Here is a 23,369-nt window from a genome sequence, read left to right on the forward strand (position 1 = left end):
AGGCTAAGTGGTGGCAAAGAACTTTCTTCTTCACCATTCTCTTTTGATCAAAAACCAAGCAAGCCTGCAGGGCAGCTGTGGCCAGGAGAACACACAAAACCAGAGGTCCCCACCGTAGCCCCCAAAGCCACCGGGAGGCCCAGAGCTCGCTCAGCAGTCAGGGCAGAGCGGCCTCTCTGGTCTGCCTGGGGCTTCTTTGTGGAGTCCCACAGCTCACCTAATAGTCGCGGCCAGGGAGACTTCTCGGGTTGCTGTAGGGGTTTTGTGGATGAACGTTTTGGGAGGCCCCTGTCTTGACTCTGGGGAAGAAACCCCCATCTGCTCCCATGTTGGTGAAACCTGTAGTCTGCTGTAGCTTGAAGCCATGAAAGTCATTGTCAATCAAGTTCTGCTCTTCAATATTCTTGCCTTTATTGTTAGACCTATAACCAGGAACAGAAATTAGGATCGGACAGTGACAGAAAATTATACACAGGATTCTTATATACCCATCACATGAGTTTTCCCAATTGTTAGCATTTTTCAGCCACTTCAGGAGAAGTTGCAGGCTTGATGCCCCATTACTCATTATAACTTCGTAATACCACTCAGGGTAGATGCCTAAACTTCTGGGCATAAACCTGAACTGTGGCTGGGATGAGGGCAGATGTGGCTCTTCAGCAGGAAGAACTAACATACAGGACTAGCACCAGCCCACAAAGTTTCACAAGGTCTCATAACATGCCACAGCTGCTCTTGAAGACCCTGGAGTCCCAGGAGCCAGCCCACCCCAGAGTAGAAGGCATAGCCCTGCCACCCTTGTGGGAGATATGGATAAAACTCCAGGCTTCTAAACTTGACCTGGATGTGTCCCAGACCTTGTGGTCATTTGGGGACTGAATCAATGAATGGGCAATCTTTTTCTCTGTCTGATGAGGGATGGAGGGAAGGAGAAAAGGAAGAAAGGAGGAAGAAGGAAGGAAAGAAGGAAGGAAAGAAGGAAGGAAAGAAAGAAGGAAAGAGAGAGAGAGGAAGGAAAGAAGGAAGGAAGGAGAATGGGAGGGAGGGAGGAAGAGAGGAATGAAAGAAAAGAGAGAGAGGAAAAAGAAGATGAAGAGAAGGGAGAAGAGGGGGAAAGGAGGAGAAAAGAAAAGAATGAAAAAGTAGCTTGTTTTAGCCAGAGAGGATCCTTACCGGCACCTGTAAGATAGAAAAGAAATGAATGCACTCCCATCCCTTAGAACGGGTCCTCTGACACACCTAAATATCTGCTGGAAAAATAAATGAGAAGCTCCTACTCTTCCTCCCTTAAGAGAAAAGAACTTAAGGAGCCCAGCTGAGAACCTGTCATGCACAGCCAGCGTTTCAAATATTTTTAGGGGCAGCATTATGGCGTAACATATAGCTGCCATCTGTAACTCTGGCATCCCATACAGGTTCGAGTCCTGCATGCTTCATTTCCAATCCAACTCCTCATTCATGGCTGGGAAAGCAGTGGAGGATGGCCCAAGTTCTTCAGATTCTGCCATCCACATGGGACACCCAGATGAAGCTCCTGGCTGTGGCCTGCCCCAGCCCTGGTCATTGTGGACACTTGGGAAGTGAACCAGAGGATGGAAGACCTTTTTTTCTCTGGCTCTCTCTGTGTAATTCTTTCAGATTACTCAATAAACCTTTAATTTTTTTTAATTGAGAGGGCTCAACAGAGGTTGGTTTTTAGACCTCATGTAACAGGATTCCAAGAGGACAAGTACCTGGAAGAAATCATATTTCACAATACCAGTGAAATTCAATTGTGCTAACAAGGCATTTCGAATGCCATAAGAAAGCAGTGGGAATGTCACCTTATAGTGTTAAGCAAAAGCAAAAGTCAGCAAAAACATTTAAGATGTAAAGATACAAAAATTATGTACAGACTATCATCCAAAGAGATGGCAAATAATCTGGAAAGATACATTCATGGAAAACTGAAAAGTGTTTATTTTGTGGAAAATGTTTGAAATCCATGTACAGGAGTGGTTTCAAAAAATTTATGGAAAATGCGTGTGATGGATTTCAAGACATTTTTGCATCAAAATCCATTGGAAGATATGCCAAATGTTTGTTGCTTCAGGTTGGTGTTCTCATATTCTGTACTATTCCACATTTCTCTATTTTCTTCCATGATTGTGCATCACACACAGAATTATAAGAAGATTAATGCAAGAAAAAACATAAGTAGTTATTAAAGAGGCCCCTCCCTGCTTATGGCTTTGGAAGGCAGTAGAGGATAGCCCAAATCCCGCGGCCCCTGCACCCACGTGGAAGACCCTGAGACTCCTGGCTCCTAGCTTTGGATGGTTCAGTTCTGGCCATGGTGGCCATTTGGGGAATGAGCCAGCAGGTGGAAGACCTCCTGTTCAGGAGAGGCTGGGTGCACTGGGACACTAGAGTGTCATGTGGGTGGTGCTGTGTCCCAGAAACAGACACTGTTCCCCATCTCCTACCTTGCTGAGCAGATCACTGCAATCACCAGGATGAGAATGAGAAAGCCAGCAATGGTGCCCACGATTGTGAGAATGAGCTGGAATGCTAAATTAGAGAAGAGTAAGAATAGTTGGTCTCTGGCAGGCTGGCCCCCACCTGTCTACTGCATGGGTCCATGTGTCCCCAGGGACTCCAACCTGTGAGGAGCATCAGGCTCTGGTCCCTGATCCCTCTAAGGGCTGGACTTAGTAGTAGGGTCTACTGCCAACTGGATCTTTACATTTGTCAGAAGAGGCAGCCTCATCTCAAAGACCACACATATGAGAGTGACACGATCTTTTTTGACTCACTGAGGAGTGGGCTCTCAACCAAGGACCACACCTCCCCTGTTAACCTCAGCTGAAACAAAGCAAAGGTCTGACCTTACTGGGCAACTAGAGGAACTAAGTTGGAGTTAAACTTGTTCCTCATGGATCTGGGGACCCACTCTCCCTCTTGTAGCTCTACTCTGCCTAGTACTATTGCCACTGACATTGCTAGCAGAAAACACGTATATAAACTTATGTAGAAAATCAATATGTTTGGGTACCCAGCACACCCCTTGGGCTGAGTCTTATTGTTTTGGTTACCAGTGCTAACATAGTAGCCATGAGATGGCCTGGCCCAGAAGACAAATTGCAAGTAGATTTTCTCTCTTTATGATGGCAGATAGATTGTGGGGGAACTAGACAGGATTCTGAATATGACCACTGTTTCATGTTCTCTCCCATGTTGCATTCGTTGTTTATACCAGCAAGACTTTACTACTCACGGTTTTCGCAGTTCACGCCACTGTAACCGAATGAACACCTAAAACATAGCGAGCAATGAGGAGTCACGTTCAAGAGCCCCTATAAGGAGTTCCTGGCCTATCTCACTTCTGAATTTTTGCTTCTTTTCCTCTGCCCTGGCCTGGTCCTGATCCAGCTTCCCTTGTGTCTTGGGCTCTAGGAGAGCACCTTCCAGGCGGCTCTGGTCTTGTTTATCACTACCTGAACTCTCCTGCCTCCTGGCAACTCAGGGGAAGCTGAACTCAAGAGGTAGGAAGCAGAGGGGGATGCTCTCAGAGCGTGATGCTACTTGGTCGGCTGCCTGCTCTCTCACCTGAAAATGGGGCATTAATCTCTATCCCCTTGGTACATTGGGCACTAGGTATTGCCTGTTGCAGATCCCGCCATGTAGAGAATGCCCAGAATGAATTCCTGAGGGTGGTGTAGAGCAGGACGAAGAGCTATCCCACCCATCCAGGCCAGCTGACCGACTTCCTGACTCTAAACCTGTCTATGTATTACAAACCCTAAAAGGCGGAAAGACCAAAGTGGAGGGACCATTCTTACTTTTGACAGATCCCGTTGTTATTCCGGTAGCCCGCTAGGCAGACGCAGGTGGGTTTCTCATCCTCCTTTGTCATTAAGCATTGCTTATTGTTCTCTGCGTTGCAGTCTTTGGGACACGTTGCTTCAAAACAGAAAATTTTCAGAAACAAACCTCGCCAACCCCAATGAGACATGGGACAGAAGACCATTTTTGTTACATTGCCTTTCCTAAGTGAAATGGGGGTGCCCACTGGCTCCATAACTAACACTCCCATTGAAGCTATCTCAACAGCCCTGGTCAGGGTCTGATTCCCTCACCCTGTGTGTAAAGGCAGAATCCCCAGCACCTAGACCCAAATGAGCAGGGAAGTTTGTGTCTTACTTAAAGGGGTGGAAATTGTAAATAACATTCAGAAGTGGGTAGAACACTTACCAACACAAAAACTGGCCAGGGTGTTAGGTCTCTCCAGTCCTTCTTTGCATGTGCAAGTAAGACCATCAGTGCAATTATCACTGCTGTTTACACAGCCACGAAAATCACATAAATTCTGAGCTGTGTAAAAGGCACAAAGACTTCAGATACATTCAACAAGACAATATGGATAAAATAGTTTGTAAAAGCATCCTACTCCTTACTCTTCCACTTTGCTTTTGAATATATATATATTCATATATTAAATATATATTTAGGGCCCGGCACGGTGGTGCAAGTGGTTAAAGGTCCTCGCCTTGCACGCCCAGGATCCCATATGGGCGCCGGTTTTATCCCAGCAGCCCCGCTTCCCTTCCAGCTCCCTGCTTGTGGCCCAGGAAAGCAGCAGAGGACGGCCCAAAGCTTTGGGACCCTGCACCCGCGTGGGAGACCCGGAAGAGGCTCCTGGCTAAGGATCGGCATGGCATCGGCCCGTTGCGCTCACTTGGGGAGTGAATCATTGGACGGAAGATCTTCCTCTCTGTCTCTCCTCTCTGTATATCCGCCTTTCCAACGAAAAAATAATAATAAAAATAAATCTTTAATAAAAAAAATATATCTTTAAGATTTACTTATTTTTATTGGAAAGGCTGATATACAGAGAGAAGAAGAAACATAGAGAAAGACCCTTTGTCCACTGGCCCACTCCCCAAGTGGCCACAATGGTTGGAGCCAAGCCGATCTGAAGCCGGGAGCCAGGAGCCCCCTCTAAATCTCCCATGCAGGTCTAGGGTCCCAAGGCCCTGGGCCATCCTCCACTGCCTTCTCAGGCCACAAGCAGAAAGGGAAGTGGAGCAGCCAAGATATGAATCAGTACGCACATGGGATCACGGAACATACAAGCAGAGAACTCCAGCCACTAGGCTATCATGCTGGGCCCTGAGTATGTTTTGATTTAGCAAACAGCCATCTGAGATTCGGATATCAATTTCTCTAATATCTCTTCAATGACTATTTCCTTAGTCAGTTAATGTAATACAATTAGATTCAAGTTCAAGATCCCTCTTGCACCTGCCTCTGTGCTGTATTGCAAGTGTTACAGAAATGGTGTAAGTTTTGGGTGTTCTCTTTGTAGAGTTGCACCAAACAACTCGCAGCTCAGCACAAGGTTTTGTGGATCAAAAAATAACAGAAATCCCATCACTCAAATAGCTAAAGATAGCCTGATACTTGCAGCATAGTGAATGAAGTCATTGCCTGAGCACCAGCATTTCATATGAGTGCCAATTTGTGTACTGGCTGCTCCATTTCTGATCTAGCTTTCTGCTAATGACCTGGGAAAGCAGAAAAAGCTGGTCCAACTCATTGGACTTCTAGCACCCATGCTGAAGACTTAGAAGAAGCTCCTGGCTCCCACCTGGCCTGACCCTGGCTGTTCCAGCCACGCTGGGAATGAATCAGCAGACAGAGTTCTCTCCTTTTCTCTGTAACTCTGCCTTTTAAGCAAATAAATACATAAATAAATCTTTTCCTTTTAAATATTCTTTTAAAGCCCGAATAAAGATGACATCATGAAGTAAGTGGGAACTGAGCTAAATCTTAAAAAGTGGGGGAAAATATGAACAAAGAACAGGCAAGGTTGTTAAAGTGTAGTGAACAGGGGCACTTCAGAAGCAGCAAAGAGGGCCTGGTGATGTAACCTAGTGGCTAAAGTCCTTGCCTTGCATGTGCCAGGATCCCTTATGAGTGCCAGTTCGTATCCCAGGTGCTTCACTTCCCTTCCAGCTTGTCGACCTAAAAGCAGCAGGGGACGGACCAAGGCCTTGGGACCCTGCACCCACATGGGAGACCTGGAAAAAGCTTCTGGCTTCAAAGCAGCTTGGTTCTGGCCGTTGCAGCCACTTGGGGAGTGAACCAGCAGATGGGAGATGTTTCTCTCTGCCTCTCTTTTTCTCTGTGTATCTGATGTGCCTTTGCTGGCTCAGCTGCAGCCGTGGTGGCCATTTGGGGGAGTGACATCTTTCTGTAACACCTTCTCTTGTCTCACTTTCTTTTCTGTAAACCCACTTTTCAAATAAAATAAATAAAATTGAGAATTTTTTACTTTGCCATTTATTAGCTGTGGCACGATCTCTTCGAATCACTCAATTTTGTGAGGAGGGGGCGTCCACAACCCCTCTGTCAACAAAGCAGGCATCATAAATCCTGTTTCACATGGGTGCTTTTAAGAAATGAGCAAGCTGAGCCCTGCAGCGTGGCCTAGCGGCTAAGGTCCTCGCCTTGAACACGCTGGGATCCCATATGGGCGCCGGTTCTAATCCCAGCAGCTCCACTTCTCATCCAGCTCCCTGCTTGTGGCCTGGGAAAGCAGTTGAGGACGGCCCAAAGCTTTGGGACCCTGCACCCATGTGGGATACCCAGAAGAAGTTCCTGGATCCTGGCTTCGGATTGGCATAGCACCAGCCGTTGTGCTCACTTGGGGAGTGAATCATTGGATGGAAGATCTTCTTCTCTGTCTCTCCTCTCTGTATATCTGACTTTCCAATAAATAAATAAATCTTTAAAAAAAAAAAAAAAGAATTGAGCAAGCTTTTTGTAAATGATAGTGCCTGCTGTAGGAGCTTCAAGAAATAATCCTTTTTTGAAATTCATTCACAAACAACAGCATTTGAATGGCAGACTAAAGACGTTGAATTTTATCCTATAAGCCAGAGAATCCTTTGGCAGATTCTGAGCAGAAGCCTGACATGGGGAAGCATTCTCCTCAGAATGTTAGTCTAGAAGACTGCTGGTAAGTAATGTGTGTAGGAAGATGAATTTGAAGATGGATAAAAGGAGGGAATAGGAGCAGGTGGAGAAGATGTATGGCTACCCTTCACTAAAAACCCTGACTTGTACCCAAGCTTCCTCCATCAGCCATAACTTGAAAACACTTCTACAAAACTAGAGAGATTCTACAGCTTTCAGTGTGGAGGTGGGAAAATATCCTCCCAGCTCAAATGGAGAGCAGGAGAAGGCATTTTCCTCTACAAGGCAAGAGGTTTGGGTTCAGCACAGTAGCTCAGTGGCTAGAGTCTGCCTTGCATGCGCTGGGATCCCATATGGGCCCTACTTCCCATCCAGCTCCCTGCTTGTGGTCTGGGAAAGTAGTCAAGGATGGCCCAAAGCCTTGGGACCCTGCGCCCACGTGGGAGACCTGGAGGAAGCTCCGCACTCTTGGCTTCGGATTGACACAGCTCTGGCCATTGCGGCTGCTTGGGGAGTGAATCAATGGATGGAAGACCTTTCTATCATTCCTCCTCTCTGTATATCTGACTTTGCAATAAAAATAAATAAATCTTAAAAAAATCAATAAGTTCTCATTTTCATGTGTTAGGTGGCTTATAATTTGGCTGCCCCTTGCTAGTATCATGTAACTTTTTTTTTTAAGATTTATTTATTTATTGGAAAGTCAGATATAAAGAGAGGAGGAGAGACATACTGGAGTGCCTGCACTTGGTACCTGAATCAGACTGCTCACTCCAGCTTTCTGCTAATGCAGACCTTGGGGGCAATGATACCTGCTCCAGTGATGGGGTCCCTAGCACACTCAGGGAAGACCTGCACTGAATCGGTAGCTCTCAGCTTTGACTTGGTCCAACACTAGTTGCTGAAAGCACTGAGGAGTGCACCAATAGGTGTCAGTGCTTGCACTCTCTTTCACTCTGCCCCTCAAATATATAAATTCTAAAAAATTGACATGAGAGGAGGCCAGGCTTTTTAAAAATCTGGTATAGCTAGGGGCTGGCTCTGTGTCTTAATAGGCTAATCTTCCATGTGTGTGCCAGCATTCCTTGGGCACTGGTTTGTGTTCCAGTTGCTCCACTTCCAATTCCCTCTCTATTTATGTCCTGGGAAAGCACTGATGGATGGCCCAGGTCACTGGGACCCCATACCCGCATGGGAGACCCAGAAGAAGCTCCAAACTCCTGTCTCTCTGGATTGGCTCAGCTCTGGCCATTGTAGTCACTTGGGGAGTGAACCAGAAGACGAAGAACCTCTCTCTGTGTCTCTCCTTCTCTCTGTAAATCCGCATTTGAAATGTTTAATAATCTTCAAAAAAAAAAAAAAAGGAATATAGCTTGTATAGAATATTCTTAGATGAGAGAAGCAAATCCAGTGTGGAGAGAGTCCTGTCTCTGAAAATACAATATTGAAAATGTACCAGAGAAGGACTAGACGCCCATTGGACATAGCCTTAGCGTAAACAAGAATGACAATGACAAAATAGCAACAACAGATTCAACTGGCAAAGAAAAAAAGGTTCAAGTGGAAAATGAGTGAACAAAGGAAGGGACGGGGTGTGTGTGGGGGTGCGGATGTACTACAAGGGGCTGGTGGAAAGGCTGTGGAAGTTGAACGGTGACATGGGAACAAGATAGTGATGTCTTTCCAGCCTCTTGGCCAGGAAATTAGACTACTTTGCCAAAGAGTTGAATGAGTGTCAGTAAAAAGTGACCCAAGGAGGAGGAACAGAGAAGCCCTTGTTCTTTGTTGTTGTTTTGTTTTGTTGTTGTTGTTTTCTCTGATAGAATTGCATGTGTTTTATCCCAGGATATTTACATTCTGAGTCTGGAGACATTAGCAAAAATTTTTATAAATTTTTGAGGAAAAGGTGTCAGGAAACTAAAACTGAGCAGAATGTGTTCCTTTTTTTTTTTTTTTTTTTCAAATGAGAAAGAATGGGCCCTGCAGGCATGGCCTAGTGGCTAAAGTCCTTGCCTTGAACGCCCCCTGGGATCCCATATGGGTGCCGGTTCTAATCCCGGCAGCTCCACTTCCCATCCAGCTCCCTGCTTGTGGCCTCGGAAAGCAGTCAAAGACGGCCCAAACCTTTGGGACCCTGCACCCATGAAGTTCCTGGATCCTGGCTTTGGATCGGCATAGCATCAGCTGTTGCACTCACTTGGGGAGTGAATCATCAGACAGATGGAAGATCTTCCTCTCTGTCTCTCCTCCTCTCTGTATATCTGACTTTCCAATAAATAAATAAATCTTTTTAAAAAAAATGAGAAAGAAGTTTTACATCTTAGGCCAGGAAGCTTGCAATCACTAAAAAGTAAAAAATTTGGGAGGCGAAGAGGCTTAGAAAGAGCAAAAGGAAGGATGAAGGAGGCAGGACAGGAGAAGGGAGCATGAGGGCTGGGCAAAGCAGTTCATGAGGGGACAGACTCAGTGTCCAGTGCAGCCAAAAGAGGCCTCTGGACTTGGCAACCAGCATGGGCTGCCTGTTGCACCACACATCCACTTGGACCAGCCCTGGCAGCCACCTGTTGGGTGAGAAGCACCTGATATGGCTGTGAGAGGTTGACTGGGGTCACGGCATCAAGGTGTTCATGACTTTCTGGATCCATGATGGGGCTGTCCCACACTGTGCCACATCACAGCTTTAGCTGAGTTGTAAATACCACACAAGTAGAGATTTGAGAAACTCTTGTGCATTGGACCTTAACTTCTTGTGCTCCTAAAATCCTTTAGGCTGGTCAGCAGGAGGGGTGACCTTGTAGAACAGAGATGACCAGCTGCGCAGCTGTGCACCCCCTGCCTTCCAGGGACCCAGAAGCTAATGGCAGGCACCTAAGCGAGTCCAACAGGAGTCAGAGTAGCCTGGATGAGGCCAGTAGAAAGTAGCAGTTACCACCAGCCCAAACTGACCGACAGGATTATGAGGTTGAAAAAAATCAATTGTAGTGATTTCACGTCACTAAGTTTTGGGGTGGTTTGTAACACAGCAAATGCCAATTTTAGAGCTATGCTGAGGGCTTGTGCATCAGCCTATAGGTGAAGCAAAACAGCTGAAACTGTACAAATGCTTGCAAAGCTCTGATTGTGCAAAGCCCTCGTTTCTCCTTTGCTCACCTTCCTCTGTTCCGAGATGATAGTTCTGATCAGTTATATTTCCCAAGAGAGGAACCAACTGGTCAGTTTATGACTCAGAAGGTAAATGCAAAGGAGAAGGCAAGTGGGAAAGGAAAGGGAGGACAAGTTCATTAAAAGAGATCTGGAGACAGCTGCCCAGCCAGTTATGCAGTCATTGCCCCCTTTTCACAGGCAATAGGGGAAGGTATCCAAAAAGCAGGTATTTAGGTAAACTTGAGTGAAGTTATTTAATACTTACCAGTATAACTTGACACGAAAGGTGAGTTAGTAGTCGCTTTTTCAATTAACTCAGTCACATCATTTTCAGTTATAGTGGAATTTTCAAAAAAAACGTTCATTACTTTTACAACAGGGTTGCTAGCAGTAAGCAGTTCAGATCTTGCTGACAGAGAAGGGGATGTGCTAAAAATAAAATGGATGTATCACTTGATGAGCTGAATTGAAGAATCAACAAATACACCATCCAACCTTCCAGACTCACAGACCTCCCAGCCTAGCCCTGACCCTGCCTCGGGCAAATCTACACTCTTGAGATCTAAATATGGAGACCAAGGCTGCAAAAAGGCTCTAAGGAATGAACCAGTGGATGGAAGATGTCTCTTCTCTCTGAGTCTCCCTCTCTGTCACTCTGCCTTATAAATCAATCAACCATCTTCCATCTAAAAGCACAGAAAACTTGGGCCTGGTGTGATAGCCTAGGGGCTAAAGTTCTTATTTTGCATGCAATTGGATCCCATATGGGCACCAGTTTGTATCCTGGCTGCCTCACTTCCCATCTGGTGCCCTGCTTGTGGCCTGGGAAAGCAATAGAGGACAGCCCAAGTCTTGGTGGGGGGCTCAGGGGCAAAGGGCTCAGTAAGTCAACAAGATGGCAACTAACAGTCAAGGTCACTGGGTTACACGTGGTGAGCATGATGGCGGCCAAGGACAGAGCCCTGGGCGTGAACCAGAGCAGGGGTCGGTGTTTCAAAGAAAGACTGATTGGCCAGGGCCATTTCACTCACCTACCCATGGCCTAGGGGAGGTGGCTTCAGTCGAGCTCCTAGTAATTGGCTCCTACTCTCTCCCCTCCTGGAATTCCTGAAATTCCTGGCCTGAGGCTGTCCCTATCCTATATAAGAATCTGTACTTCCCAAATAAACCGGAACTGCTGGACAGAACCCTGCCTGTCTCTTGCATGCCAGGAGGCTGGGTGGTGGGCAGCAGGCTCACCCCCTCTGGCAACGAAGTACTAGAGCAATCTGTGGGGGAGACCCCCGCACCTTGGGACCCTGCAGCTGCTCTCATTGTTGAGGTCACCTGGGGAGTGAACCAGCGGATGGAAACTTTTTCTCTGTCTCTCCTTCTCTCTGTAAATCTCTTTCCAATAAAAATAAAATAAGTAAAAAAGTATAAAAAATTTGAAAATACAGCCAACTATTGAAGACATGTTTATAGCCATGTTAGGTTCTCAGAACAATCAAGAAAACCCAAAACATGAACCAAACTCCATTTCCAGGAACAATCACTTCAAAAAGGGAGTCTGGGGCCTGGTGTGATGGCACAGTGGTTAAGGTCCTTGCCTTGCATGCCCGGGATCCCATATGGGCACCGGTTCTAATCCTGGCAGCCCCGCTTTCCATCCAGCTCCCTGCTTGTGGCCTGGGAAAGCAGTTGAGGACGGCCCAAAGCTTTGGGACCCCGCACCCACGTGGGAGACCCAAAGAGGTTCCTGGCTTTGGATCGGCATAGCATCGACCATTGTGGTCACTTGGGGAGTGAATCATTGGACGGAAGATCTTCCTCTCTGTCTCTCCTCCTCTCTGTATATCTGCCTTTCTAATAAAAATAAAATAAATCTTTAAAAAAAAGGGAGTCTGAAAATTGAAGTAGACTTCAAAATGTTCACTTATAATTTTATAACAAATCATTTGCAATAAAATTTGGGAAGTGGCAATAGGCTGTACAAGGTAGTGAGTATGGGCACATGATACATATTTTTCTATATTGGTTAAAATATCTAGAAATCTATGGCATAGTTTGGCACTGGGCCTGTGAAAGAAAATGCTCATCATAATTCATTCATTCAAAGAAACTATCAGCTACCACTCTAATTTGGGAAGCAAGGAATAATACCCTTGGAACCATGAAAAGAAGGATGGCTGACAGTATATTTAATTGTAATTGACTACAATCCTAGACCTGGAGTTAAGAGAGGGCATCTAGATCCAAGCTGACCACCAACGATTTCTAACTATCTTTTGTGGCCCAAGAGTACTCCTAGTTTCTCCAAACCTGAGCTTCCTCTTTTGTTCAATTTGAGGTTTGGGAGAGTAAAATTCCAATCCTTTCAATTCCAACATCTGTACAGCAAGTAGAGAGTGTGGGTTCAAAGGAGAGAGCTAATCTTGGGCTGGAGCCTCTGTTGCTAGGTGGGATCCAGGCCCATTCATCCTGCAGTGGCCCCCAGGCTGGGGAAGTACTTGCCCTCCCTGACCTGGGCTCACAGGTAAAGGCTGGCCTCGGAGAGCCCTTGGCTCCTTTTAGCAACTGCTCAAGAATAAAAGGAGTACCAGAGTTTTGGGGACTCCCCTAGCCAGCTCTCCAGAAGTCTACAGAATCTCTGATCTGGAAAAGAATCAGGCTGGTGGTAAAGTTGACAACATTCCAGGGAATCTCATAAACGAGACCTCACTGACTAATCCTTAACATGGGCCAAGGAAGTTGACCAGATTATCCCCATGACACAGACAGAGTAGCAACCTAGAGGGGTTAGAGTTCCTGTCTGGCCATGCAACCAGCAAGGGTCAACGCCAAGGACGAAGTCCAGTGCTACCTGACATCACACCGCACTGTTCTGCTGCCATCTGGTCTCCCATGCACACTGGCCGTCTGCTGCCTGCTACACCAAACCTCAAACCCTGAAGTCACCCACAGTCCTCCAACCTCTGTTGGCTTCTGTATTTCTCCAGCTTTGGAATCCTTGCACTTGTGGCCAGCTCCTGCTTGCTGCCCACCCCTCATCATGCAAAGGCCCCCCAGCTGCCAATCAAGTTCTCCCTCATTCAAGACCAACATGAAGCTGGCCACCTTTAGGAAGTCACCTGGGGCATTTTATACAGTTATAAACTACACACACACACACACACACACACACACACACACACACACACACACAGAGCCATCCCTGGGCAATCATGGAGGACTGATTTCAGACTGCCCATGGATAACAAAATCTCTCAAGTCCTTGGTAAAGTGTCACAGTGCTAATATATTACCTGCGCAATCCTCCCATGTATTTTATTTCCAGATCACTTAGAATAACCAAGACAGTATCAACGCTCCTGGAATAATTGTTAGGGAACAGGACAAGGGAAAGAGTCTGCTTAGGTCTGCTACACAATTTCTCTTAAGGGAATTTATTTGATGCATGGTTGTTAAGTCCATGGATACAGAACCTGTGGGTGTGGGAGGATGACTATGCAGGCACGTAGGGAATCCTACTCCACAAAGGACTTGATGTGATTTATAAGGATAAGTGCAACAGTAAAACTTCTGCATCAGGCTACAATGCCACTCACCTAGCGCATTCTTCCCTTGGCCAGAGAACTTGTGTGTTAACACGTTTCAGAGAAAGAGACTGGGAAACAATCACTGACTGCTTGGGAATCTGCTGTGTTCCTAAAGAGTGCTCAGCACTCATGCTCACGTAGAGTCTAAGCCACGCTTGGTCTCACAGCCCTCCTGGTCCTGCAGCAGCCAGGTGTGGGCGTTCTTCCCTCCCTCCTCCACCTCAGGGAAGGAATGGCTCTGAGCCATTCCCTTTTCTCTCACGCCCCCAGCATACACATTCCAGGAGTTGACAGCCATGAGATGTGTAGCCAAGGAATGAAGGTGAAACCCTGACCCAGAGGATGCGCTGGACCACATGCACACGTTGCTGAGTAGCCAACCACACATAACATCTGACTGACCCCAGGCCACATACTGTCCACTCAGGCCCAATGTCCCCGTGACATCAGAGGCAGGGCAAGGCACACGGCCCTGTCTGTAAATCTGACTGGTTACCTCTTCTGGACTCAGGCTTGTTACAAGAAGGCCCTGGGACTTCCTCAGGCAGCTCAAGACAGACCCAGAAGTTAGTCAAACATACATGCCTCCCAAGTACCCTGCTGCCCAGTCAACTCACCTTACTTTTAGAATGACAGTCTGTCCATAATCAGAACGGTTTAACGCATCTTTAAACTGTGGGAAGGAAAAGGTTCAATAACAAGTTAAAAACAAATTTTAAGGATGATTATGTAGCTTCAGCATAACCTTATAACCTCATTTATTTTTTTAAAGATTTATTTTTATTATTATTTTATTGGAAAGGTGGATATACAGAGAGGAGAGACAGAGAGGAGGAAGATCTTCCGTCCGATGATTTACTCCCCCAGTGAGCGCAACGGCCGATGCCATGCCGATCCGGAGCCTCTTCCGGGTCTCCCACGCGGGTGCAGGGTCCCAAAGCTTTAGGCCATCCTCTGCTGCTTTCCTGGGCCACAGGCAGGGAGCTGGAAGGGAAGCGGGGCTGCCGGGATAGAACCGGCGCCCATATGGGATCCTGGGCGTGCAAGGCGAGGACCTTAACCACTTGCGCCACTGCGCTGGGCCCTAACCTCATTTATTAACAGATGATTTTTGGTCTCGACATACACTCCAATACTTTTCAGTATCTTTGCTGTGAAATATTATTAAGACTCTGATAAGTCACAATTATGCAGCAAAGGATGGAAGCTTAAAACACCCAGTGAAATCCATGATCATATTCTTTAAAGTGAGACGATGCTGCATATTAAGTTTTACATATATATTATTCTTGCCAATGTTTATGCTTCATTTATTCATCAAGTGACCCATGGAACATATTTTCAATTGTCTATCTTGTCAGATGTAAAAGAGAGCTTCAGGGATGGACAGTCAGGAGTACTTGCTCCCACTGAACTATCTGTAGAATCATCTCTAGGTTTTTAAAATTCTTGTTTCTCAGTTGTAGTAATATAACTCTTTTGTAGTGACATAATCTTAAATGAAAGTTATTGTTATCCATTAAGATTTCAATGGCTAGGGCCTGGCGCGATGGTGCAAGTGGTTAAGGTCCTCGCCTTGCACGCCCGGGATCCCATATGGGCGCTGGTTCTAGCCCCGGCAGCTCCACTTCCCATCCAGCTCCCTGCCTGTGGCCTGGGAAAGCAGTCGAGGACGGCCCAAAGCATTGGGACCCTGCACCCGCGTGGGAGACCCGGAAGAGTCTCCTGGCTTCGGATTGGCATAGCATCGGCCATTGCACTCACTTGGGGAGTGAATCATCAGACGGAAGATCTTCCTCTCTGTCTCTCCTCTCTGTATATCCGCCTTTCCAATAAAAATAAATCTTAAAAAAAAAAAGATTCCAATGGCTAAAAAGTGAACACGTGGAATTTTATGACAGAGTCAAGACTGGTATTTTTTCCCCCTTAAAATTGACTTATGAGGAGCACTTATTGGACATCCTCTACCATCCCTTGCAGGTCAGGCTTCTGCGGCTCCGGGGGAGAGACTCCCCTCCTTTCATAGGACACAACAATCACAAGGACCTACATGAAATGAAGCTGTCCTTCATCTCGAAGGGGAAAAAGGGGGAACGTGGTAATTCAGATGCATCAACGTTTCCTCTTCAGTTATTAAATAAAAAATAAGACTAATATGGAAATGTGTGTAAGTTTCAATGCACAAAGGAAAAATCAATAGCTTTATTTTTTTTTCTCTTTGTTCCTGTAGAAATATTTTATTTTAAAATATCCTTAAACTGGGTCCCTTGGCGTGGCCTAGTGGCTAAAGTACTCTCCCTGAAAGCGCTGGGATCCCTTATGGGCACCGGTTCTAATCTTGGCAGCCCCACTTCCCATCCAGCTCCCGGCTTGTGGCCTGGGTAAGCAGTCAAGGATGGCCCAAAGCCTTGGGACCCTGCACCTGTGAGGAAGAACTGGAGGAGGTTCCTGGCTCTTGGCTTCGGGTTGGTGCAGCACTGGCCATTGTGGTCACTTGGGGAGTAAATCATTGGACGGAAGATCTTCCTCACTGTCTCTCCGCCTGTCTGTATATCTGACTTTCCAATAAAAATAAATCTTCCAAAAAAATATCCTTAAACTTGGGACTGGTGTGGTGTAGTGGTATAAAGCCACTGTCTCTGATGCTGCCATCCCATATGGATACTGATTCAGATCCCAGCTGCTCCTCTTTCCATCCAGCTCCCTGCTAATGCACCTGTCAGAGCAGCAGAATATGGGTGCAAGAGCTTGGACCCTTGCAACATGTGGGAGACTCAGGAGAAGCTCCTGGCTCCATCTGGCCCAGCTCTTATCATTGTGTGCACTTGGGAAGTGAACCAGTGAATGAAAGACCTTCCTCCTCTCTCTGTGTAACTGTCTTTTGTATTATTATTATTTATTTTTATTACAAAGTCAGATATATAGAGAGGAGGAGAGACAGAGAGGAAGATCTTCCGTTCGATGATTCACTCCCCAAGTGACCACAACAGCTGGTGCTATGCTGATCTGAAGCCGAGAACCTCCCATGCAGGGTCCCAAAGCCTTGGGCCATCCTTGACTGCTTTCCCAGGCCACAAGCAGGGAGCTGGATGGGAAGTGGAGCTGCTGGGATTAGAACCGGCGCCCATATGGGATCCTGGGCGTGTTCAAGGCAAGGACTTTAGCTGCTAGGCCATGCCGCTGGGCTCTGTCTGTGTAACTGTCTTTCAAACCAATAAATCTTTAAAGCAAAATATTCTTAAACTTACTTGTGCAGTTTAAGCCACATTAATAGCATACGTAACAATGGGCATGAATGAAGACAAAGACCAACATGGCCCTCTGTGATGTCAGCATGCCAGGTGTTCTGCCCCCAGATGCAAGCCCAGGGGAAGGTCCAGGTTACCTAGGAGGGGCCTGGACATGTGGGAAGCACTGCTCAGGGCGGATCAGGACAGCCACTGTGCATCTCACAGTAGGGATGCACTTCATTATTGGAACAAGCGTACTATGGAGTTAGGGCGTGCCACCTGCTGACAGCCTTCACAGGGCAGCTCAGGGCGACAAGAGGCTGATGCCAAATGGAAGGGACAAAATACTTACAAATTCGGTAACATTATGATGTAGGTCTTGATAAACTGCGGAAGTTTTATTTTCCCAGCCAGATATTTCTTGGTTTTTTAGTGTAATCTCACCAGGGAATGTCCTTCCTGAAAGACACACCATTTAATGCAAACAGGGTCTATTTTCAAGTTGTTCCAAAACAGATCATTTTGTAAAGTTCTTAATATTGCATGATGATTATATAAAATGAAAAACACAATAAATTGTTACCCATAACCCAGGCAACCTAACACAACCTTTTCCACGATGGCTTGTTTTTCCCAGCCCTTGCTCTCAGAGTTTACTCTGTGAAATTCTGTTTATATCATGCATCTTTGTATTTACTATCACATAACAAGCAACTGGCCAAATCATTGCCTACTCTTTATAACCACCATGTTTGAAGGTTACATGATTTAAATGAACTGTAGGTCCTTTTGTTGACAAAAATGATTTTTTGTTGTTAGACTTTCTGCTCTTAATGACTTCAAAGGTGGAGAGAGTTACAATGCATGATTGTTTTGGATTTGGGATCACCTGCTCAGAGTGGATTCCCAGACAATGCAGCATGAGTGCTGAGAACATGAACTCTTTTTCTCTTATTCCTACCCCCTGTGGGCAATGCAACACATTCATTTCCTATATAATTAATCTGCTCTGGCAAAGCATTCATTAAACAGATAAAGAAATATTGTGGAATTCAGAGTCAGACAGGCGCTGGACCTGCACAGCAGCCACATGATCTGAGCTTTGTGCCACAGGGATAAATCCCTTGTTAAAAAAAAAATCAGAATTAATGTGTTCATTAGCATACATTTATAAAATTCTGAGTAAAACAAAAATTAAAAAATGATACTTATTCTTACAATATGATTTTAATTTTATATCATCTCTTTGAGTAAGAAATAACATGCAATTTAATGATGATGCATGCATTTTTCTTACAATTTCTTTGAAAAATTATTAGAATAGTTAATAAATGGAGGAAAGTATGATGAAGCTAAATTTGTGTGTATTAGCAGCTAACTGATCATGAACAGATACTTCTATTTAATGCAGCTTATCTGACTAAAGGCCTTTACCTGAAATAGCACTGTTAGTATCTTCTAATTACTGGAGTAATCTTTGTTAGTAAATTTAATTCTTGCATGAATTTATTTGTCATAACAGAAACGTGAATCAAAACATTTGACACCACAAAAAAGAATATTAACAGTAAATAGAATTGGGGCCAGTGTGGTGATCCAATGGCTACTCTTCTATCTTCAAGTGCCAAGATCCAACATAGCTGCTGGTTTGTGTCCTGGCTGTTCTACTTCCCATCCAGCTCCCTGCTTGTGGCCTGGGAAATCAGTGGGGATGGACCAAAGCCTTGGGACCCTGCACCCACATGGCAGACCCAGAAGAAGCTCCTGGCTCCTGGTTTTGAATCAGCTCAGCTCCAGCCATTTGGGGAGTGAACCAGTGGATGGAGGATCCTCTCTTTTTGTCTCTCCTTCTTTCTGTAAATCTGACTTTCAAATTAAAAAACAAATTTTTAGTTTTTAAAGAAGAACAGAATGAGCCATCAAAAAGACTATGCCAAGTGTGCATCAGTTGGTCCCTGCAGGCCATTTTCAGAGTTGAGAGGCTCTTAACACTTCTAAAGTAGTGTCTACTGTTATGGAGTAAACAAGTCCCAAGAGGGAGAATGGAGCCAAGGGCAGAGGTTCCGACTTCCTGTCCTGCCTGTGCGTCTCAGGCACATGAGCCTTGGTCTCAGTGTCCCCTGTAGCAACACTCTGTGCCACCTCACTTCTCAGGAGCATGCGCCCTCTCAGGACCTTCAAGGCTAGCACCCACTGGCTCCGTGACCTCTCCTACATCACTGCACCAGGATAAAGGCAGGAGTCACATCTCCACTTGGCTGGCTCACACTGCTCCCCACTTGTCTCCTCCTCATATTTTGCAGTCTCTCTCTTTTGCTATCATTCCTTGGCTTATCTCTCCCCCTTTAGATATAGGATACAGAATTTTGTCATGGTTTATCCCTTGTAACTCACCTTTCTGACATGTCTGAGAGTTATAGTAATATCCTTCAACACACAGGCAAAAACGTGTGGTGTTCAAGGGCACACATGAAGAATTACCATTACAGGGATTATCTTTGCAAGGATCGCTGGGACCTTAGGATAGAAAGAGATGACAAATGTGCAGAAGTGATCACACCTGGAACCATTATTTCCACTCCCCATGCCTCCCTCCCAGGCCCTTTTCATTCCTTGACCATGTTACTCTACAGCATGCCCTTAGAACACACTTCCTTATGTCTCTACAGAACCTGTTATAGAAGTTCTAGAGCCAAGTTTCTGTGGACAGTAGAGGCTAGAGCTGAGAGGATGAGAACTTGCTCAGGGAAAAAGAAAGGGAGACCTTCTGATTCCAAGAAGACAATCTTTAGACCTCCAGAACTGTCTAGAACCTTAGATCTTGACCCTCTAATCAAGCTAGGACTCCCCCAAACCATTTGAGATGGAGCCTTATTATTATTTTTTTAAGTTCTGAATAATGTTCCTAGAGGGAGAGGTAGTTAAGAAGCTCCAGAAAGAAATGGAATGTCCTTTTCTAGTTACTGCACATGGTATCCCTGAAGAAATGGGAAAGATTTGCAACAGGCAGAACTAACCCAGTGAAGATTCTGGGAGGAGGTGAGGAGTCACTCTAGTCCCCGGCTTTCTGCATGACTGACTTGGACAAAGAGGGAGAGGAACATTGCTATGGTTCCCACGTCACTGGCCGAGACTCCTGGGTCAGGCCGAGTGCCATTAGCCACCTCTGCAGAGAATGGGTTGAACCTGGAGAGGGAAATTCAGGTGGTGACTGCTAAATGGTGGATCCAGATGGATCATTTTCATCACTTCTCTCAAGTGAAATCGTTTTCAAGTCTTGATTCCAGAGTTTCTTCAGTGTTGGCCAACCTGTAGGGTTATCTTGATATTCTTACAAACCTATGTGTAGACACTGTTGGTTTGGAAAATCCTAAAGGAGAAACTGAGCACAGCTTCTTTTGGGAAGAAATCCATGAAACTTTGTTGTGCTTTCCCATCAGCCGTGAAGGACAAGCTCATAGCTCATTCTGTAGCCAGGAACAGGACACTACAGCTACAAGGGATTTGGGTGGTGCTTTAGCTCAGCTCCATCTTATTACCAAGAAGTATGCTGATGCTAAGACAGAAGTGATTTGCCCCATCCCCCATAGCTGGTGGTGTGGTCAGGGTGTAAGAAGACTGCCGTACTCTGAGAGTATGTCTAGGGAGGCAGGGCTTGGAAATTCTCCCTTTCCTGATTCTAGTAGAGTTGATGGTTTAGCTGTATCCCACTTGACCTAGGCTTCAGAGTGGTCCCTTCAGACGTGAAAGATCTGATAAAGGCTCTGGGCTATCTGCTTATCCATCCATTTCGTAGATCTGCTGAAGAACACCGGGAAAAACCCCAGGAGCATGTGGGAGAGACCAACTTGCCCTTGCTGCCCTCACTGCACTCATGGAACCTCAGCTTCTCTGCCTAAGAATGAGTTTTTCTTTTTTTATCTCTATTTTCAAGCTTTTAGGTTTGACGATTCTTCCAGAATCTGTGGCTCATGAGCCATGTCTAACCACCTTTGTGCTTCTGTAAATAAAGTTTTATTGGAGTACAACTATGGCTGCTGCTAAAAAAAAAAAAAGGCAGAGTGTTTCAGTTCAACAGAGAACCCATGTTGTCCATAAGACCTAGAATAGTATGTATCCCTCACTGATAGTTTGTTGGCCTCTGTTCTAGAACACACTTAGGGAAATGAGACAACTGGTCTGTGTCAGTAAATTCAGTGTGAGCTCAATCGTTACCTCTTAGGTATATCCCCGAAAGATCCTTTTGGACTTTGGCTTTTGCCCTGCCCAGGACCATTTTGACCTCTGCTATTGTTTGACTTTTTGGTCCTTTGGGCTCAAATTTCATGACTTGGTTCACATTCCAAACTGTGATCAGCCATCACCTTAACTTCAGGGTTAAGATGTTAAGCCCACTGTTCACATCCAAGGAAATCTTAGGTACCTCTACTAATTTTCTTACCACACCAGAACACACTCACCCTGCCTCCTACACTAAAGAATCTGAGGGCAAGATTCTGTGGAACTGGTGGCTGCGCTGCTGGTCTGGGAAGAAGTGCTAGTGTTGGCACTGTCCAGCAGGGCAGGGAACCTTTTTTCTGCCAATGGCCATTTAGATTTAAAAGCAGGCCATATCATACTATCAACTTCAAAATCACAAGGGTACAGATACATTGAATTTGGAATTCCACTTGCAATGGCCTTGCCAAGGCCATACCAGCTGCTTTCCTGACTTTATAGGGCCAGGGTTAGCTGTACCTGTCCCCTGCTGTAGGCCTAGTAGGCCCCAAGACATGATTTTTCTGAATGTTGCTACTTGGCAGTGGAAAAGTAGTTGTGGTTAGTACATTACCTGCAGCTGTGGTGCCAGGACTTGTAGGGAGGTTAGTTGTCATCACTGTAGTGTTGTTCACACTTGTGGTATTGTCTGTGGTTGTCGGGGGGTCGGTGCTTGTGGTATTGTCTGTGGTTGTCGGGGGGTCGGTGCTTGTGGTATTGTCTGTGGTTGTCGGGGGGTCGGTGCTTGTGGTATTGTCTGTGGTTGTCGGGGGGTCGGTGCTTGTGGTATTGTCTGTGGTTGTCGGGGGGTCGGTGCTTGTGGTATTGTCTGTGGTTGTCGGGGGGTCGGTGCTTGTGGTATTGTCTGTGGTTGTCGGGGGGTCGGTGCTTGTGGTATTGTCTGTGGTTGTCGGGGGGTCGGTGCTTGTGGTATTGTCTGTGGTTGTCGGGGGGTCGGTGCTTGTGGAATTGTTCGTGCTTGCAGTGATTTCAATATTTGTGGGGGAGTTGGTGCTTTCAGTGGTTTCAATAGTTGTGGGGGAGCTGGTGCTTGAAGAGGAGTCACGACTTTCGCGGGAGTTGGTGCCTGGGGAGGAAGCTGCGGTGTCAGTGTTCATTCTGGAGTGCTCGGAGCTAAAGGCTGTGTTGCTGGAGGGAGTGGTTGGATCACTTGTGGTACTACTTGCAGCTATGCAGTTTTCATTGGCTGCTGGAAGAATGAAGATACTAAGTTTCAGAAGATATTACATAGAATAAATAATGTCAGTTACTGATATTTAATATCAATTAATAATCAACTGATTCAAATGGATATATGTGGCTATCTTTTTTTAAAGATTAATTAATTTATTCGAAAGACAGAGTGACAGAGAGAGGAAGAGAGTTCTTCCACCCACTGATTTACTCCTCAAATGGCCACAACAGTTGGGCTGGAACTCAGCCACACTGAAGCCAGGAGCCTGGGTCTCCAACCTGGTCTCCCATCTGGGTGAAAGGGGCTCAAACAATTGGGAAATTTCCCCCAGCTTTCCAGCAACTAATAGGGAGCTGGATCAGAAGTAGAGAGGTTGGGACTCAAACCAGCAAGCAAATGGGACTCCAACTGACTCACAGTGAGCCAGCGGCACCATAGAAATGGTTCCTTTGACTATCGTACAAATGAAACTATGTGGTTACAACACACACACACACACACACAGGATGGCGGTCGAGAGAAAGAGAGACCCACAAAATTTAAGTAGATAAAACTGAAGGATGTTAATGAACGACATGCCCAAGAGGAAATGTTTACTAAAATGAATAAGAAGAACTTACACTACGTATGCCTATAGTCGCAGAACTGGCAATGTGGATTTATTGCTCCTCAGAGGGGACAATGGGCACACCACTGAGTTGATGCAGCAGTGACAATAACGCTTGGGACATCGGCAGCCCAAATCAGAGTGCATGGCTCCTTCCATTCCAGCTCTCTGCTAAAGCACTCCTCATGAGGAAGCCGGTGGGATGTCAAGCACTTAGGTCACTGCCACCACATGCGACCTGGGTTGAGCTTGGGCTGTTGACCTCAGCCTGGCCAGGCCTGGCTGCTGTGGGCACTTGAGAAGTAAAACAGTCAAGGGGAAATCTTTCTGCCTTTCAAATAATAAATAGAAATACATGAAATTGTAAGTGCCACAAGGTGGTGCTCTAACCACCAGGA

At 45.9% G+C, this 23,369-nt stretch overlaps 1 protein-coding gene across 1 annotated transcript; it reads right to left on the reverse strand.

Moving 5' to 3' along the window:
* Positions 1–217: 217 nt before the first annotated feature.
* On the reverse strand, positions 218–22,287 carry MUC13 (mucin 13, cell surface associated). The gene is made up of 10 exons (XM_041002563.1): positions 21,744–22,287; positions 19,307–19,429; positions 17,265–17,371; positions 14,300–14,355; positions 10,370–10,533; positions 4,234–4,353; positions 3,822–3,942; positions 3,257–3,294; positions 2,466–2,550; positions 218–422 (listed from the first exon to the last, which is right to left on the reverse strand). Exons 1-10 carry the CDS (start codon positions 22,285–22,287, stop codon positions 218–220), a joined length of 1,563 nt encoding a protein of 520 aa, XP_040858497.1.
* Between the last annotated feature and the right edge of the window lie 1,082 nt (positions 22,288–23,369).

This window comes from Ochotona curzoniae, unplaced genomic scaffold (assembly GCF_017591425.1).
Source record: "Ochotona curzoniae isolate NIBS_2020 unplaced genomic scaffold, NIBS_Ocur_1.0 scaffold_2587, whole genome shotgun sequence".
NCBI classification, from domain to species: Eukaryota; Metazoa; Chordata; class Mammalia; order Lagomorpha; family Ochotonidae; genus Ochotona; species Ochotona curzoniae.

Bases quoted from the DNA above. Each gene is read 5' to 3' on its own strand.
- MUC13 (XM_041002563.1), bottom strand. From the start codon at position 22,287: ATGAACACTGACACCGCAGCTTCCTCCCCAGGCACCAACTCCCGCGAA. The intron at 3,295-3,821 runs GTAAGAATGGTC...GCTATGTTTTAG, and splicing joins AACAACGGGATCTGTCAAAA to GTGTTCATTCGGTTACAGTG. The intron at 2,551-3,256 runs GTGAGTAGTAAA...TCTCTAATTTAG, and splicing joins TGGCGTGAACTGCGAAAACC to CATTCCAGCTCATTCTCACA.